Source organism: Chlorocebus sabaeus, chromosome 17 (genome assembly GCF_047675955.1).
Source record: "Chlorocebus sabaeus isolate Y175 chromosome 17, mChlSab1.0.hap1, whole genome shotgun sequence".
NCBI classification, from domain to species: Eukaryota; Metazoa; Chordata; class Mammalia; order Primates; family Cercopithecidae; genus Chlorocebus; species Chlorocebus sabaeus.
The window spans coordinates 13,151,619-13,170,403 of NC_132920.1; the positions used below are offsets into that span (position 1 = coordinate 13,151,619).

The 18,785-nt window shown below is 44.0% G+C and overlaps 1 protein-coding gene across 21 annotated transcripts in view; it reads left to right on the top strand.

The window, feature by feature from the left end:
* Window positions 1-18,785, top strand: part of PHACTR1 (phosphatase and actin regulator 1) — a 570,508-nt gene that overhangs the window by 465,257 nt on the left and 86,466 nt on the right. For 11 of the 21 annotated variants that reach the window (XM_007973667.3, XM_007973668.3, XM_038005567.2 and 8 more), the window contains one exon: window positions 776-943. In XM_007973667.3, coding sequence (XP_007971858.1) covers window positions 776-943 — 168 coding nt within the window. Of the gene's footprint in view, window positions 1-775; window positions 944-3,051; window positions 3,259-18,785 lie in introns of all 21 variants that reach the window. The other 10 variants (XM_007973665.3, XM_007973666.3, XM_073005670.1 and 7 more) reach the window with 1 other exon arrangement.

Below are 18,785 nucleotides of genomic sequence, written 5' to 3' on the forward strand. Positions count from 1 at the left end.
TGCCTGTTGAGTGACGTGAAGCCCTTTGCTCCCTCAAGTAGGAATTCCCAATCCTGGTCTTCCAATCCCTGAGGCCTGCTGAGTTTTTTCCCAAGTTTTTAGAAATTATGAGAAAAAAAAAAATTGTTAATTTACTTTTTATTTTTAAAAATACATAGAAAATGGCCAGGCACGGTGGCTCACGCCTGTCATCCCAGCACTTTGGGAGGCCCAGGGGGGCGGATCACCTGAGGTGGGGAGTTTGAGATCAGCCTGACCAACATGGAGAAACCCCGTCTCTACTAAAGATACAAAATTAGCCGGGCGTGGTGGTGCACGCCTGTAATCCCAGCTACTCAGGAGGCTGAGGCAGGAGAATTGCTTGAACCTGGGAGGCAAAGGTTGCAGTGAGCCAAGATCGTGCCATTACACTCCAGCCTGGGCAAGAAGAGTGAAACTCTGTCTCAAAAAAAACAAAAACCAAAAAACAAAACAAAACAAAACAAAACAACAACAACAACAAAAACCGTAGATAATGTGATGGATTCAGGCTAGAAGGACAGAGAGAAAATAGGCAAAATGCTGAAGACCATTGGAAATTGTTGCCCTGATGATTAGACAACATATCTCTAACGATCAAATAAATGTCTTAAAAGCAAAAGAACAGATGTTGGTTTTAGAGGCTGACCTTGATAGAGATTGTTCAGCAGCATCTAGACTCAGCAGGCAGTAAGTATCACTCCTTCTTGAAAGGCAGACATTGTCTAACTCTGCAATCTCCTTTTCTCTCTGACAGATGGGGAACTTTCCATATCCAATGAAGAGGACTCCCTAGAAAATGGGCAGTCCCTGAGCTCCAGCCAGCTGTCTCTGCCTGCGCTGTCCGAAATGGAGCCAGTCCCAATGCCCCGGGAGCCCTGCTCATATGAGGTGCTCCAACCGTCAGACATCATGGATGGGCCAGGTAATGCCCCCTGGCAGGATTGTAGAGCGGGTCCCAGACACCACGTCCAGCCAGACACCAGGGATCTTTGGCCCGGCTGGACTTGGAATACTATTTTGGACTATCCTGAGCATAAGGATCTGGAAATTTAGTAAAACAGATTAGCTTTTAGTACATACTGCGTATTTTTTAAAATTGAATATATTTACACTTATTATTCTACAGTGTTTAAAAAACTATTACCTTCATCTCTTTAAAGAAGAGATGGCTTATTTTTGTAACATTAATGATTTAAAATATTTTTATTTTGTTTTTTAACACTCATCTCTGTTAAGATAAAGCTGAGGAATCCTACATTTCTATAAGATACATATCTAATTCTTCTGTTTGAAAGGTCCTTTAGTCTTCATCCCAGTATGCCAGATAATACTTGTATCAATTTACTGTATATAGTCAATTAATTTAATTGTCAATTAAATTGTATATAATTTACTGATTGAATTGTATCCTGCCGATAGCTGATTTTTGATGCCATCTGACTGTCATCTCCTTCTTTGGTCCAAAGGTGGCTGAGTGGCCAATACTCATTTTCTCAGAAGGTTTGCAGAGTGGTCCTAATTTGCCCCAAAATAGGTCCCTCCTGACAGCTAGGGAGCAGTGGTACTTGTCAGGAGATGAGTCTGGAAGGAGGAACCTCTTGCAGTATCCAGCATATAAGTAGAAGGCCTTTCTCCTCATCATGTGCAAAATCCACATCCACAAGCAGTGACGTGGGAGGGTGGGAGGGATGGGGTTTCACAGTGTTAATTCCCATGCTTTGCCGTGGGACCTGGTGAGTCACTGCTCCATCACTGTGTGCCGCATTGATAATAATAGTGTCCCTGAGACAGGAGAATATAGTGCTCATGAGGAATTTGTGCAGGGCTTTGGTGCCGCACAGAACACCTGATCCGGGAGGAGGAAGGAGGTTGGGGAGGGGAGGAGTTCCTTACAGGCTTTCTCACTGAGGCTGTGGCGGGAGGTGAGAGGAGATGCAGCGGAGTTACACCCTCCTACCCCAGGGAGGGTTTCCCAGTGAAAGCTGTGCATTTTAAAAAGTAATCCAGGCTTCCTTGTGACACTGAAGTCAGATGGATTTGATTGTTATAGTAAAAATCTGTCATTCCAGCAGAATCACAGGGTTTCACTCTGTCATCAGCCAAGCTACCTGCATGGTAGGAAGGTGTGTGCCACCACCCAATGACAGCTCTTCACAAAAGCCAGTCAGGGGTTCCCCCATGAAGGAAAGGAAGAGGCGGGTCCAATGCAGTGCAAAGAGAAATGGAGGAATTGACAAAAGAAAACTATAGTTGTGGTGAGCAAGAAGAGAGAGGAAAGTGGAAGATTAAAAGGTTGACTTAAAGCATGCTTTGCCTCGTCAAAGTTTACGGGAGCTGGCAGGGGCAGGATGCTGTTGCTAAAACTACAGAATTTGGGCTGAGAGGCTGCTGCTCAGCGCCGGGCACTCCAGAACCTGGAGGAACAGCCGTCCAGCGCCTGGGGGTGCAGCCTGTGTGGTGTCAGCATTCCAGGCTGTCATCTGTACCCAGTGTTGCAGATCTGAGAGCAGAGACAGAGCAGACCCAGTGGACAAAACCGAGCCCCTCCACTTGTTTGAACCCACTCCCTCTTGCCCCTCAGCAAAGGGCAAGCAGGCCCCAGCGAGGGTGCTGGCATTCAGTTCTGGTTTGGTTTAGAGGGGCTCTGCACCCTGGGCCTTCTGCACTGGCCACCCTGGTGATTCCTACTATGCTCCATGAGTCGCATCTTAGAGCATGCGTAGGATTTGTATGATCAGTGCTGAGTTTGAAATGGTGAAGTGTTTGATGGTTTGAGAAAACATCCTCCTCTTTCTTCCTGTTGCTCTTCCTGCCTCTACCCTCTCTTTTCCTCTGCCTCCTCTATCTGTCCCTCCTGCTTCACTGGATTTCTGGTGTCCTTGCTGTAGCTCTCTACACATGCGTGGCGGCCTGGAAGCATCAGTGCTCTGCTGTGTTGCCAACCCGAGTCCCTGTCCTGTGTTCTCCGCTGGCCCCACCTGCACTGCGTTTGTGTAATGTCTCCTGTGTATCATGTGGTTGTCCCCTCAGTGTCTGAAGAGAGTCCCTCTGCCAGTGAATCTGGAGTCCTCCTGTCCCAAGATCCTTCAGCCAAACCAGTCCTGCTACTGCCCCCCAAAAAACCTGCTGCTTTCCCTGGAGACCATGAAGAGACCCCAGTGAAGCAGCTGCCCCTTCTCAAGCAGCCCCCGGCCCTGCCTCCCAAACCCACTACCAGGATTGCCAACCACTTAACAGGTGAGTGCAGACGTCTTCTGGGGCAAGCAGTCCCTCCTTCCCTTCAAGGGATTTTCTTTTTCTCTTGTTCTTTTAACTGAGGCCTGAAGGCAGCTCTCTGGGGAGGTTGCCCTGTGGGATGTTTGGGTGTTTCTGTGTGTGTGTCTTGATATCTGCAGTCATGACCAGGGTTTGTGTTTTTGTGTCAAGCAGCATTTGATATCCACCTCCCAGCCATATGCCAAGGGCTTTCAGTCATGTGTATCTGTAAATGTGTACATTGTATTTAAGTGACTGATTCAAGATTGTTTGCTCATCTAGGTGAAGTCGATTCAATGTCAACATTTTTGCAAAGATGAAGAATAGTGCCTTCTTCATATGAGTTTGTCAAGGTTTTAAATTTTTTGTCTTTAAGTTATGGACCTGAAGCCCAGTGTATTTCTCCCATTAAAATTCATGTCAGTTCTGTTCTCCTAGGGGAAAAAAAAAGACAATCTGAAAATTATGTGGTAAATACTTTTAAAAGAAGAGTAAGCTTAGCAATGTTGTCCTAAAATGATTGCACGCATACTTTGCAGTGTTTTTGAAGTGTTACTTAATGAATGTATCCGCAGGTATTAAATTGAGCACTCAGTGAAACTATACTTCACTGCACTTTGGCACATGAATTAGATACCACTTTGTGATTTAAGGCTGTGCTATAATCAGAGATTAAAAGATTTCAGAGGGTCATTTCTCCAACTTTGATCGTAGTTTCACCTGATGCTGACTGACTGCCTTTTTAAAAAGTGTTCGGTATTTTGACAAATAATACCTAGGTCATCACTATACCATTTGGTAACATGTAATGGGGGCGGAATTAGGGAAAAATATTCACCTATCTTATAGGAAAAACACTGAGGTTCAAGAAAAATAAGTGACTTCCAGGGCTGACAGGAATTCTGTAATAGAGGCACAATCAATGCTGTTTCTCAACTCCAAGTTTGGCTAATGTTGTTTCCATAGCAGGCTGTCTTTCATGTGATACTAAGTTCTATAAGAGTCCATCTTAGACATGGGCTCATGTCAAACTAATCTATTAATTTATATGTCCATCCATGTCAGATGTGTATGGCTTGAAAGAGCAAATTTCCATCTAACGGAACCGTCTAACATATCAATAACACTTTAGTCCGGTGTCCAAAAATTGAAATTCACAGAAAACTACAAAGGAGAAAAGGTCCCATAGGTCTGCTTCTAGGGAATATCCACTGTCCATCTGTCTGTCTATTGAATAAAAATTGAATGTTGCTGTACGTATTGTTTTGTCACCTGCTTTTTGTACTTGATGATATGTTGTAAAGTGATTTTCATGTTAGTAAGTATTCCACGACATGATTTTATTAGCTGCTTGGATGGATCAGGGTTTACTTGACTGACCCCTTAAGGCTTTTCCATCTTCCTTATTGTTAAACCACAACAGCAAACAACTGCAACAGCCTGCATATATCTTCATAAGCTGTTCTGAGTTTTCTTTAATTTGTTTCTAAAATAAGAACTGTTGAGTCAAAGATTATGCACCCTTTAAGGCTTTGATGTCAAATTTCCCTTAAGAAAGATTAAACATTGTACAAAATAAGCCCCTACATTAATACATATTTATTCAGCATATCTACAATAGGCGGAATGCTGTAATAAGTATCAAAGTAGATAGGAATATATAACAGTTTAATGCAGCTGTCCCCAACCTTTTTGGCACCAAGGACCAGTTTTGTGGAAGACCATTTTTCTACCGACCGGAGGTGGAGTGGGAGAGATTAGTTCGGGATGATTCAAGTGCATTACATTTATTGTGCACTTTATTTCTATTATTATTACGTTGTAATATATAATTAAATCATTATACAGTTCACCATAATATAGAATCTGTGGGAGCCCTGAGCTTGTTTTCCTGCAACTAGACAGTCCCATGTAAGGGTGGTGGGAGACAGTGACAGATCGTCAGGCAGTAGATTTTCTTTTTTTTTTTTTTTTTTTTGAGACGGAGTCTCGCTGCAAGCTCCGCCTCCCGGGTTCACGCCATTCTCTGGCCTCAGCCTCCCAAGTAGCTGGGACTACAGGCGCCCGCCACCTTGCCCGGCTAGTTTTTTGTATTTCTTAGTAGAGACGGGGTTTCACCGTGTTAGCCAGGATGGTCTCGATCTCCTGACCTCGTGATCTGCCCGCCTCGGCCTCCCAAAGTGCTGGGATTACAGGCGTGAGCCACCGCGCCCGGCCTGTAGATTTTCATAAGGAACATGCAACCTGGATTCCTCGAATGTGCAGTTCACAATAGGGTTCGCGCTCATCTAATGCTGCTACTGATTTGACAGGGGGCGGAGCTCAGGAGGTAATGGTGAGCAATGGGAAGTGGCTGTAAATACAAATGAAGCTTCGATCACTCGCCTGCCCCTTACCTCCTGCTGTGCGGCCCGGTTCCTAATAGGCCACAGACCAGTACAGGTTCGTGGCCCAGGTGGTTGGGGACCCCTGGTTTAATGAATACATATATACACAGAGAGAGTACTAACATAACTACTGTTAGCAGTAACGCTTGCAGTTCAATGCAGTCTGATAAAGAGAAGTCTGAAGCTTGAACTGACTTTTCAAGCATGAATGACGTTTATAGAAAGTGAGGGAAGAGTATTCCAGGAAAGAAGACCCTAGACAAAGCCTCAGAGGTGGCAATATTTTGGGTTGTTGAAGAGTTGGCTGAACAGGGATGGAAGCTTCATTCTGAGGTATACTGAGAGACGGGACTCACTAGAAAAAGGCATAAAAAGATTTAGATTTTAATCCCTACGCAGTGAAAAGACTTTGGAGGTTTTTGAGCAGAGGAGTGATTTGATGAAAACTAATCTTTAAGAGATCTTCTTGGATCACCATGTAGGATGAGCAGAAAGGTTGAAGGCCTATCAGAGAAGCCACCACCGAGGCCAGCTCTGGGCCACATACTCCAAAGTCAGATCAGTTAAATGGACTGATCTGAGCCAGGGAGAATATTGAAATATTCCAATACTCCAATCATTGAAATATGAGCTAACAAGCATCTGACTGATTATCAGTGAGAAGAGAGAGAGCAGACCGGTAGATATGACATTGCAAAAAGAAGAGTCAGCAGAATTTCTTAACTAACAACACCTCTCATTTATCTAGTTATCTCATTAATGGAGGCAAACTTGAGTTTCATCTATGAGCCCAGGAGCTCAGGTAGCCTGGTATCTACACGGTTCTTTACATGTGAGAGACGGAAGATATCTCAATTGGCCCCATCTCTCTGGCTTCCCTGGTCCTTTCCTGAGAGAGTAGACTCTATTATCTATATACTTCACCTCTGTACAGCTTGGATCAAATGAATAAAAATACACAAAAAGCTAATATCCTTACTCTGTAGTACGTGGTAACCTCTTAAACATGATAAAGCAAGACAGGTAGAGAAATTCGTGGCCTGCAAATCTAGTGCTATCCTTTTGGGCTTAAACTCAATTAGACTTGCTTAATTTTTATAAGTGAGCAATCAGTCATAATGAATCTGCAGCACCATGAGGTAGCTACATTAACCCTGTTCCGTTACTAATTGCTCTGAAGACATCTGGGCCATGTCAGAGGGAATTAATAAACTAAGAATTCTAGAACTGTAAATTGAGACTCATGAGTTTTAGTCTGTTCTCAGTGTCTGCTGCTCTGTTGACATGTTTGAAAGGAAACACAGGACAATTGAAAGACACCAGGCGTGACTAATGGGGAGTGACAGTGGCTAATGGTCTGGTAGAATGCTGGAGGAAATGCGAGCCTGAACTGGAACTACTTCCAAGTTCACAGCCAGGGAAAGTCATGCAGAAATACCTCTACTGTGGCATTTGCTTCCACTTTATCAGGAAAACGTAATTAATTTGGAGAGTATTTGTCTTACAAATTTGTCCTGTTCATCAGCCAGGCGGAGAGTTCTCTCCCTCTCCCTGTCTGTCTTGCTTCGTTTCTTGTTAACATCTCCTTCCATCTCACCTCCTCCAACATCAGCCATGCAACAGCATGTGATACGGGGCCAGGAGTTGTTGGGCATCCATTTCCTTTGTTTCTAGAAGTACAGTGTCCGACAGAGCTTGTCGTGTAATGAATGTGATCTGAAGTGAAATGCATCCTTCTTGGAATCCTTGCAGTGATGGATGACCCCAAAAGGGTGATGAAGGCAAAAGCCACTGTCTCCTACCTCTTTAAGTCATCATCGATCACTTATCCGTGGCATCCTGGCTTCAGAAGTCAGATGTTCAATGCCGCACGAATAACCTATGCCTTCTGCATAAGGTACCTGTGGCAGGTGCCCCGGCATGCCAGTTGAAGAAGGATAAATCAATTTAGTTGGACTTCATAGTCAGATGTTCACATTTGGGTAATAATAATGGCAGTTAGCCTTTTTTGAGAACTTTACCACATACTCTTTGATACTGTTATCATTATTACCTCTTTTCACAGATGAACGTGAAATTTGGAGAAATTAAAGGACTTGATCATAGGTACTTAGCTAGTAAGTGACAGATAAGCATGAACCTATTTTGTTTGACTCCAGAATCCTAATTTATAACCATTTGTTTATACTGTCTCCACCAAGATTCCCTCCCCCCCACCTTTTTTTTTTCTTTTCTGTTTTTGAGACAGGGTCTCACTGTGTCTTCCAGTCTGGAGTGCAGTAGCACAATCACAGCTCACTGCAGCCTCCACCTCCCAGGCACAAGCGATCCTCCCACCCCAGCCTCCTAAGTAGCTAGAACTACAGGCACATGCCACCACGCCTGGCTAATTTTTGTATTTTTTGTAGAGAAGGAATTTCACCAAGTTGCCCAGGCTGGTCTGGAACTCCTGGGCTCAAGTGATCCGCCCACCTCTGTCTCCCAAAGTGCTGGGATTACAGGAATGAGCCACTTTACCCAGCCTATTCCCAAATCTTAAAAAACCATCAGCTTTCTTTGTGTTTTAGCTTTGTATGTTTTAATCTGCTTAAGAAGTTAGAAAATCTGCTCCTTTGTTTTTATAAGTTGTATTATTCTGCTTGGGCTGCCACAACAAAAGAATGTAGATTGGGTAGTTTACACAGCAGAAATGTATTTTTCTTAGTTCTGGAGGCTGGAAAGTCCAAGATCAAGGTCCATAGGGTTCGGTTTCTAGTGACATCTCTTTTGTTGTCTGTAGACAGCTGCCTTCTCGCTATGTTCTCACATAACAGGGAGAGAGAAAGAGATCTCTGATATCTCTTCTTCTTCTTCTTCTTTTTTTTTTTTTTTTTTTTTTTTTAACAGTTTCTGCTCGCCCAGGCTGGAGTGCAGTGGCATGATCTCGGCTGACTGCAACCTCCGTCTCCTGGGTTCAAGCGATTCTCCTGCCTCAGCCTCCCGAGTAGTTGGGATTACAGGCTTGTGCCACCACGCTCAGCTAATTTTCGTATCTTTTTTTAATAGAGGTGGGATTTCACCATGTTGGCCAGGCTGGTCTTGAACTCCTGGCCTGAAGTGTTCTGCCCGCCTCAGCCTCCCAAAATGCTGGGATTACAGGCTTGAGCCACCGAGCCCGGCCTGATGTCTCTTCTTATAAGGACATTAATCTTATCATATTAGGGTTCCATCTTCATGACCTCATTTGACCTTGATTACCTCCTTACTCCAAATACAGTCACATTGAGGGTGAGGGTTTCAACAGATGAATTTAGGGGTTGGGGGTACACAATAGCATGACTCAAGGACAAAAATTATCTAGTTCTTCAAAAATTAGTCATATACTCAAGGCACTTGGTTATAAAGAGGAGGATCTGAGTTCAGTTGGGTCGGGTTTCAAAGAACAGACCCAAAGGAGACAGTTTGTGTAAGAGTCAGGAGGCGGGGCAAATCATGTGGGAAGCATCTGACCACATTAGAGATGACTGACACTTCAGCAAAGAAAGGAAACTGAGGCTTATCCTTAAAAACAAGTGATAATACACACCTACCCAGGACTTATTTGCACAGTGGTTAGAATTCAAAACACAAGGAAACTTAATATATTCTCAGAGCTTAGTTGTCTGCTCGTTTCAATGTTACCAAAGTATTTGCTACCACAACTTAGACTGACAAACGGTGTCCATGCCCTGTGTTATTTTCAGCTCCAGCATGTGTACCTGTGTCATGGGGATCCTGTCTCCATGCTTGACCAATATTCCTGGTTATAGCTGTCTCTCTGGTTTTGTGGGCGTTTTCACTGTTCTACAGTCACATGCTGCTGCGTAATTTCACTATGTGTCTCTGTTTTTCTCTGATGCTCTCTCACCCCCATTGATCCCCACATTCCCCACCCTCCACGTCCTCCTCTCCAACCCTCCAGAACCACCTGGCTACTTCTGCCTCTGCCCCTGCCTGCCTTCCCAGTAATCCCAGCGCAGTAAAACCAAAGATTAGACCACTGTGAACTTGGACTTTATGCCTTTAAATGGAAAAAAATGAAGTTTGCATAGAAGTCTCAGAGGTTTAAAGTTTACACTCTCTTGGTAACTGATACGTTGAAGGTGTTCTGTGTTCTTTATGAGATGGTCAGTCAAGTGCAGCCATAAGGTTTATTATAATCACAGGCCCTAGAGACGGGAGAAACAGCTCACCACACAGGGTGCATGGGGAAGCCTCAGGGTGGTCAGGAGGCAGAAAGCAAGGAGAGGGGAAAGCTGAGGCCAGAGCCATTGTTGCGGGTTCTGCAGAAAGGCAAAGCAGGGCAGACTGAACACTTTAGGAATGGCTAGTTTGCATAATGTCAGCAGGCTCTAAGCTATACTAGTTGCCAGGTACCTGGCCATGGGATGATTAAGGCAGAGGAATAATGCATCCTGGGGTGGACAGGCCTGATAGAGGAAGTCTGGCTCTGGACTGGTGCATTTGCATATCAGAGGGCTGCTCCTGGCTTGGCCCTTGCTAACTCTGAGAATTGGCCAGCCCCAGGAGGGACAGTCTCCCCAGCCAGAAAGGTTTTTAAGATGTCAAAACTCATACGACAAATAAAAAATGGAAACAACACAGAAAGAATGGGGGAGTTAGCTGCATTTACTTTTTATACTCACTTTTCTACCCATTTCTCCATGTTTTTCCAGTCTTGTTTCTGTTCTCAAAATGCAGAAGTTTTTCTCTGTAGTGCATACAAGGACTATCTGTTGATTAAAACACTTTTTAAAGGATGCTTTCTGCTCTGATTTCTATAACCTGGGCAAAGATCATAGCAAAATACCTGTCTTTTTTTTTTAGCACTGCTAGGTTGGAGATTTAATTCACTCGGCACTTGTGTTTTCAGTGCCTGCTATGTGCAAGGTGCTCTGCCAGCTGTCATACAGTGTACAAAAATGGTTAAGGCCATCAGCGGGAGGAGCTGCAGGCTGTGATAAGCTACAGAAAGTGTTTAATAGGAGGAGATGTAAACATGGCTCTAAAGAAATTCAAGTATAAGAGGTCAAATCCTTTGGGAGGAATCAAGAAAAAGCATTACTGAGGAGGATTTATTTAAGACAAGCCTTAAAGATGAGTAGGATTTTGACAGGTAGGATTGGAGGAGGAGGTTGTTTTTAAACAAGACACAAAGGACACACAGGAACATGGGTACAGGCTCATTATGTTCAAGAAATAGCAAATAGTCCAGTCAGCAGGGATGTAGGATTCTTGTGGTGTAGTAAGGAAAATTGGGGCTGAAAAGTTGATAGTGGTGAAACTGTGGAGAGCCGTGAATGCCACGAGGAAGGATATAACTTTGTAGGAGGAAGTGAACATCTTTTTTGCACTTTTTAGCAACAATTGCTTGATTTCAGCCAAGCATGTCTCCTCAATGTTCCTGTGAATAAGATGGACAGTAATGCTGTTGGATGGATTTATAACTGGATGTATAAATTAACTGGGGCATATCCAACATCAACATGAAATTGCAAAGGGCACCAAGCTTCCTTCCTCTTGGATTTTTTCTAAACATCCCAGGGGTCAGTTTCATGAGGGCAGGGATTTAATCTGATGTGTTGCCTGCTGAGTCCTTAGCTAATGCAGGGAGAGAAGCCTTGCTGCTGAAGGAGGAGTTTGTTGGTCTTTTGCCTGTATCTTCATAGCAGAATACTTGCATTTTAGGGGAGTTAGCAAAATGTTCTCTAGTTCTAAGTTCTGCCATAAATGAAACCTATTCCCCTGTGTTCTGTAGTGTTTGAAGGAAAAGTGATAACCTAGATGTAAAAGCGACCCCTTCTAAGAGTAGCAGTTAGAACATGACAGTCACCCATATTGGTCAAACTCATGGTCCAGCCCTAGGTCTCAGGCCGTGCACTAAGAATTTTGAAAGGAAACAGGCATGCTCTTACACACACCAACTACAGACAGACCAGCCATTAACATCATTGTAAATGCAAAACATACGAGTGTGACCTCCAACAGTGAATAAATATCATCCTGCATCCAAGAGATGCAAGGTAAGAGATGAGCTGCAGCCATCCTTGTTTTCCCTTTAAAGTATTTATGGATCTAGCTTGAACTTACACCATCACCATGAATATTCTACCTCTTAATAGCTCTGTGTGTGTGTGTGTGTGTGTGTGTGTATATATATATATATATATGTATGGTTTGGGGGAGTGTATGTTGAGATGCAGTCTCACTATGTTGTCCAGCTTGGAGTGCAGTGGCACAATCATAGCTCACTGCATCCTCAAATTCCTGGCTCAAATGACCACCACACCTCAGCCTCCCGAGTAGCTGGGACTATAGGCATGCACCACTACTCCCGGCTAAGTTTTAAAAAATTTTTTAGAGACAAGGTCTCGCCATGTTGCCCAGGCTGATCTCCAACTCCTGGGCCCAAGCAATCTTCTTGCCTCAGTCTCCCAAGTAACTGGGACTACAGGTGAGATCGGCCACACCCAGCTCAGTATTTTCTTTTATATGATCTCAGTTTACTTTCAAACTTCATATGTGTATCTCCTGTTTTGAGAGCAGATGAATGTGTTGATGCTCACCCTGAGGACGTGGTGACTTTGATTCCATTCCCTGTCCTCTTGGATGAATGAATGTTCCTTTCATCTCCCCGTCTCTGCACGTCTCACCCTCCTTTATGCCTGTCCTGCAGAAGGCCCAGGTTCAACCGCACAGTGATCAATTGAAGGGCACTCTTCTCTTCCGGTCTCCCTAGGAGCAGCAGCACCAGTTCATGGCTACAGACGTAAACCATATCATGTGCTTTTATTTAGGTGATTTATTATTTTTTACAAAATATTTATGGATCCTCTCAACAGGTGTTTGTTCCATGATTAGGAGGACATCTATCATTTTCACTCTTTGAGAGCAGTTCCCTGGGCTGGGTGCAGTGGCTCACACCTGTAATCCAGCACTTTGGAAGGCCGAGGTGGGCGGATCACGAGGTCCAGAGATCGAGACCTTCCTGGCCAGCGTAGTGAAACCATCTCTACTAAAAATACAAAAATTAGCTGGGCATGGTGGCGCATGCCGGCAGTCCTAGCTACTCAGGAGGCTGAGGCGGGAGAAATGCTTGAACCCGGGAGGTGTAGGTTGCAGTGAGCCGAGATCATACCTCTGCACTCCAGCCTGGTGACAGAGCGAGACTCCGTCTCAAAAAAAAAGAAGAAAAAAGCAAAGAGAGCAGTTCCCTGGCAATTAATAATGTGTAATTTTATTGAAAAAAAAAAAAAAAAAACTAACTGAATTACATGCCCTGCAAGGGTGACATGCCTAAATGACTGTTAGCTGGAGAGTGACTGTCATCTCTAGTCCTTCCCTACTCATGACCATTTTCCCAGGGTACATTTAATAATGCATTGTATATTTCAAAATTGCTAAGACAGAAGATTTTAAATGTTTTCACTGCCAAAACGTGGTAAGTATGTAAGGTGATGGATTTGTTAATTAGCCTGATTTAATCGTCCCACATTACAAATATGTATCAAAATGTCATCCCATGAATAGCTACAATTATTATTTGTCTAGTAAAAATGTTTTTTAAAAAATTAATGTTTCTTTGTGGAAAGTGGCTCTGAAACTAAGTCAGCTGAGGGTGCCAGGGTTGTGTATGTTCTCATGGCCCTTGAGGTTATGATTCCAGATCTGAGGACGGTCCTCACAAAGACCAGGTGTCTGCTGTGGTTTTCACATGCTGACCTGGCTTGGAAGGGAAAGCTAGGTTTGGGACATTTCACAAAAATAACATTTTTTCATTACTCTTGTTTCCCTCGACATCATCCCTCTCACCACAAGGGGTCAGTCAGCACATTTTGCCTTTGACCAAGGCAAAACGCCAGGCAACGTGATCATCCCTAGGCAGGCCTGGTGTTCTGAACGAACTGATGGAGCCCCTGTTAAGCTCTTTTTTGCAGCCAAGGGGAATCTGATTTAGTAGATTAATGATGCTGGACTCTCATTTCTGTTCCAAATATACTGCCAATAGGCCCTTTATATCTTCAGGTGCAGTACCTATATCTAAGGTTAAGTAATTAAAGGAGATAAGTAATTCCCACTCACTGTAATCAGTTGGCAAATGACTGAGAAAATCTTGCATCACGTTTATTCATTAGGCACTAAGTGCTGTGCTCATTGACAAGTAACCGTCGATACAGCAGCAGTTACAAATGGGCCTCTACAGCAGGTGCTGATTAAAAAGTTCATTTGTGGCTGGGCGTGGTGGCTCACGCCTGCAATCCCAGCACTTCGGGAGGCTGAAATGAGTGGATCACCTGAGGTCAGGAGTTGGCGACCAGCCTTGTCACCATAGTGAAACCCCATCTCTACTGAAATACAAAAATTAGCTGGGTGTGGTGGCAAGCACCTGTAATCCCAGCTACTCAGGAGGCTGAAGCGTGAAAATTGCTTGAACCCAGAAGGCAGAGGTTGCAGTGAGCTGAGATCGCACCACTGCACTCCAGCCTGGACAACAGAGAGAGACACCGTCTCAATTAAAAAAAAAAAAAAAAAAAGTTCATTTGTGGTGGTGAGAAGAGAGGCTAGAGGTGTATTTATTTAGCCCACACTTATTCGCTGTGTAGGCTACAGCCATACAGCACGAGGACCGACTTTAGAAGTCATCTTTGCTTTTTCTTTCCTTGTCTAAAGTCATAAGCCAGGGCTGTGTCATGTTTGGAAATACAGCCCTCTTGGGTTTTATGGTTCTGTGACATTCACGGTTTGGGTTTATTTTCCTTGTTCTCTGCAACTGGTCGTTTTTGCTTCTTCCACTCCATCAACAGAGACAGTTTTATGAATACACTGCATCTCAATCAGTCTGGCTGCCGAAACAAGTCAGCAAGCAGAGAGCTCTGCGTGTGTCCTGGCAGGAGCAGCCACCATCATCATTAGAAAGGCAAGAGGTAGCGTGTGTACTCCAACAATTAATAAATATCGTGCATCTGAGAGATGCAAAACCATTTATTCGGTGAGGTGCTATCAAGGGAAAAGAGGCATTTTTATCCCAGGATATTTAGCGGTAAAGAGACTAAATCCCAGGAAGGTTAGATGTCTTCCGCAGGTAGTTAAAAGCAAAGCATGCAGGTTTCCAGACTCCTAGGTCATCCACTAGTTTTTATTTCTTTTTTTTTTTTTTTTTTTTTTTTTTTGAGACAGAGTCTACTCTGTTGCCCAGGGTGGAGTGCAGTGGTATAATCTCGGCTCACTGCAACGTCCGCTTCCCAGGTTCAAGCGATTCTCCTGCCTCAGCCTCCCAACTAGCTGGGACTACAGGCATGCGCCACTGCGCCCAGCTAATTTTTGTGCTTTTTTTAGAGACAGGGTTTCACCATGTTGGTCAGGCTGGTTTCGAACTCCTGACCTCGTGATCTGCCTGCCTCGGCCTCCCAAAGGACTGGGATTACAGGCTTGAGCCACTGCACCCGGCCCCATTCACTAGTTTTCAATACTGATGTAGTGCAGTGTGCATCAGAACAATGCACTGAAATCTAGAAACTTCTCCTGGAGCGTTTCGTGGTGGTGTTTTGTTGCAAGCCTGGAGAACCACCGTGGTAGTCCTTTGCAAGCCTCTCTGCTCTACTATCGATTCACTTTCCAATCACCTCTGCTTTTTTCCACTGCCTACTTATGATACTACCACCACATGTTAAACACTCTGTTGTTTTTTTGGCTTCTACCTTCCCACCCCAGGCTGGAAAGCATCAGGATAGGTGGATTCTCAGAAGTGTGGTGAAAGCCCCATTAGCAACACTGCAGCTATATAAGGTACTCTGCAATTTACAAAGCATGTTCACGTGATCCCGTCTGACCCTCCAAACAACCTATGGCAGAGGTGGGGAATGTCTTAGGATGTTTGTCTCAGAATCAAGACTACATTTGTTGAACTCCTGTGATGCATCAAGGAGTGTACTGGGGGTATTTTATTCTCAGGCCTTCAGCTAACCTATATGGAGACTGTAAAATTAGAACGAGTGCCCTGTAGCGGATGCCCCTTCCTCTAGAATGACTCAGCCCCGTGCCAGGGCAGGCCTCAAGCTAGATTTCAACTCTAAGTTCCCCTCAGCACCTTACATGGAGCGTGTAGTTATTAATCAATTTACTTCTCCTTACAGATCTATACTGTGGACAATACTCCCTTTCTACAGATGAGAAAACCGAGGCTCAGGAAAGCTAAATGTCTTAGGAAGAGTAACAAAGTTTCTTGGTCTTGGAGCTGTACTTAAACCCCAGCTCTTCTGAGTTCTAAGCCAGTGGTGGTTTCACCAGGACATTCTGCCCTCGGCCCACAGCAGAAGCCTCTGCACCTCCATCCCAGCCCTCCCAGAGCAGTGCTGGGATGAATCTCCTCCTCCAGAAGGCTCTAGGCATTTGTCATCTTGCCTACGGAGGGAGTAGCCTCTTCAGAAAGGAATGCCTCTTTCAGGGGTGCTTCTCAGACTTGACAGATCAGCGTCCCCTGGGGATCTTGTCAGAGAGTCTAGGCTGGGCCCTGAGCATCTGCATTTCTGATAAGGTTCCAGGCCATGTGGCTCCTGCTAGTCCATGGACCACCCTTTGACTAGCAGACCCTTAATATAGCAGAAACCCGTCACTAATTTCCACCTTTTCCCATTGCCCTGAAGACATAATGAAAAGATAAAGAAGTGTTTATTGGGCATCTACTATGCACTAGACTCAGTTCATTCTAGCAGGTAAAATGGGAGGAAATAGCCACACTCAGTGAAATTTAATAATTACTACATCACACATACCCCTTGCAAGGAAAAATCAGCAACAAGTTAAGAAAAATGAAAGGGAATGAATTGACTCAAGAGGCAATGCTGTGACACAGGGAAGCATGAGGCCTTGGGGGTCCTGTGGGCAGGCGCCTCAGCCAGCCTCGGGAGGATGGGCTTCCTGAAGGAGGCAATTAATAATGAGGATGGTGATAGCATCAAGAATTACGGTTACTCTCTGTGGAATAACTGTCTGGAGTGTCTGGAGTGTCAGACGCTATGCCACACAGTTTAGGTGCTTTATTTAATTTTACAATGGTCCTCCAGCACAGGGGTGTCCAACCTTTTGGCTTCCCTGGGCCACACTGGAAGAAGAAGAATTGTCTTGGGCTACACATAAAATACAAACATTAACGATACCTGATGAGCAAAAAGAAAGAAAGAAAAAAAGGAAAGAAAAGAAAAAAGATTCCTGCATAAATCTCATCATGTTTTAAGAAAGTTTACGAATTTGTGTTGGGCCACATTCAAGGCCGTCCTGGGTTGCATGCATGCCACCAATTGGACAACCTTGCCATAGCACACTATTTCGCAGATTGGAAAACTGAACATCAAAAAGATTAAGCAATTTGCTGAAGCCAACAGAACTGAATCGGTGCATGATTTTATAGTGTATCTTATACTTTTTAGCCCAACAAATTTTGGTAACGATTTTATGCCTCTGTGCCCAATAAGAACTTGCAGCACCAAGTGTCATTTCCATCCAGGTAGATCAGAGTGATCTGGGAGTTTGTTTACAAAGCAGATTCCTGGGCACCACTGTGGACCTACTGAATCTGAACTCTGAAGGTGAGGCCCAGGAATCTGCCTCTCCCAAGCTTCCCTAATAAGACTGATGAAATGCTACTGTAAGAAATTGGCTGCTGGGAGCAGTGGCTCATGCCTGTAATCCCAGCACTTTGGGAGGCCAAGGCAGGTAGATCATGAGGTCAGGAGTTCGAGACCAGCCAGGCCAACATGGTGAAACCCCATCTCTACTAAAAATACAAAAAATTAGCCAGGCATGGTGGTGTGTGTGTGTAATCCCAGCTACTCGGGAGGCTGAAGCAGAATTGCTTGAACCCGGGAGGTGGAGGTTGCAGTGAGCCAAGATGACACCACTGCACTCCAGCCTAGGTGATAAAGTGAGACTCGATCTCAAAAAAAAAAAAAAAAACCTGACGTCCTGAAATGTGGGTGCCATGCAGTAGAATCCTGATTTACCCAATTCCCTTTGTCATCCTCATTATAAAAATGTAATAGCCTCACTAAACAGAAATGGGTACTAGGGATATATTTCTTGATTTGTTTAGTAAATGTACAGAGTGCACATAGGGTAAATAAAACATCAGAACGAAGGCAGAAGAACCTAAATGCATTGAATCAATATGTAGGAAAAGCTAATCACTTGATGAAGTACTTATTGCTTGACACAAAATTTTGAAGAAAGGCTGTTTATGCAAATTTGTCTATAACATCCTTAAAGTTTAGACAAGATATAGATAGAAATAGAATAAAAGATTTTATTTCTATAGATAGAAATAAAATAGAAAAATTCACCCACAAGGATTTTAGACATCTTATCATTTACAAAAGGCTCAATGACAAATGATTTTTATAAAACTTGATTGGAAGTGCCATTAGACAAATTGGTTTAAGAAGTATCCTTTAATTGCACATTCTAAATGTGGACAAGATAATCATTAGGTGAATAGATTTTAGGCAAATTGGCTTTTAGTAAATTAGTTTAGGGAAAATTGGTCTTTTACTTTTTACATGTTGGGGGCATAGAAATAGAGTCTGGAAATTATCCCAGTGACCCCCCCAGGATGGACACTGGTCCAGACGCTGGATGGAACTGATGCATCCTGACCTAGAGTGCTGCAGTATCCCTGCCTCAGGCAGCACCATACACCAAGCAGTTTAGCACCCTGAGCCAATGATTCTCAGCTCCTTGTATGGGCTGAGTATTTGGGGAGCATCTTTCTGTTTTTTTTTTCTTTTCTTTTTTTTTTTTTTTTGAGACAGAGTCTCACTCTGTCACCCAGGCTGGAGTGCAGTGGCGCAATCTCAGCTCACTGCAACCTCCACCTCCCAAGTTCAAGCGATACTCCTGCCTCAGCCTCCCGAGTAGCTGGGATTACAGTCATGCGGCACCATGCCCAGCTAAATTTTGTATTTTTAGTAGAGACAGGGTCAAAGTGCTGGGATTACAGGCATGTGCCACTGCACCTGGCCAGGAAGCATCTTAAATCCAAATGTCTGGTCCAAAGATTCTGGTTCAGTAGGTCCAAAGTAAAGCCCAGGAACATGAAGTTGCATCAGGAAA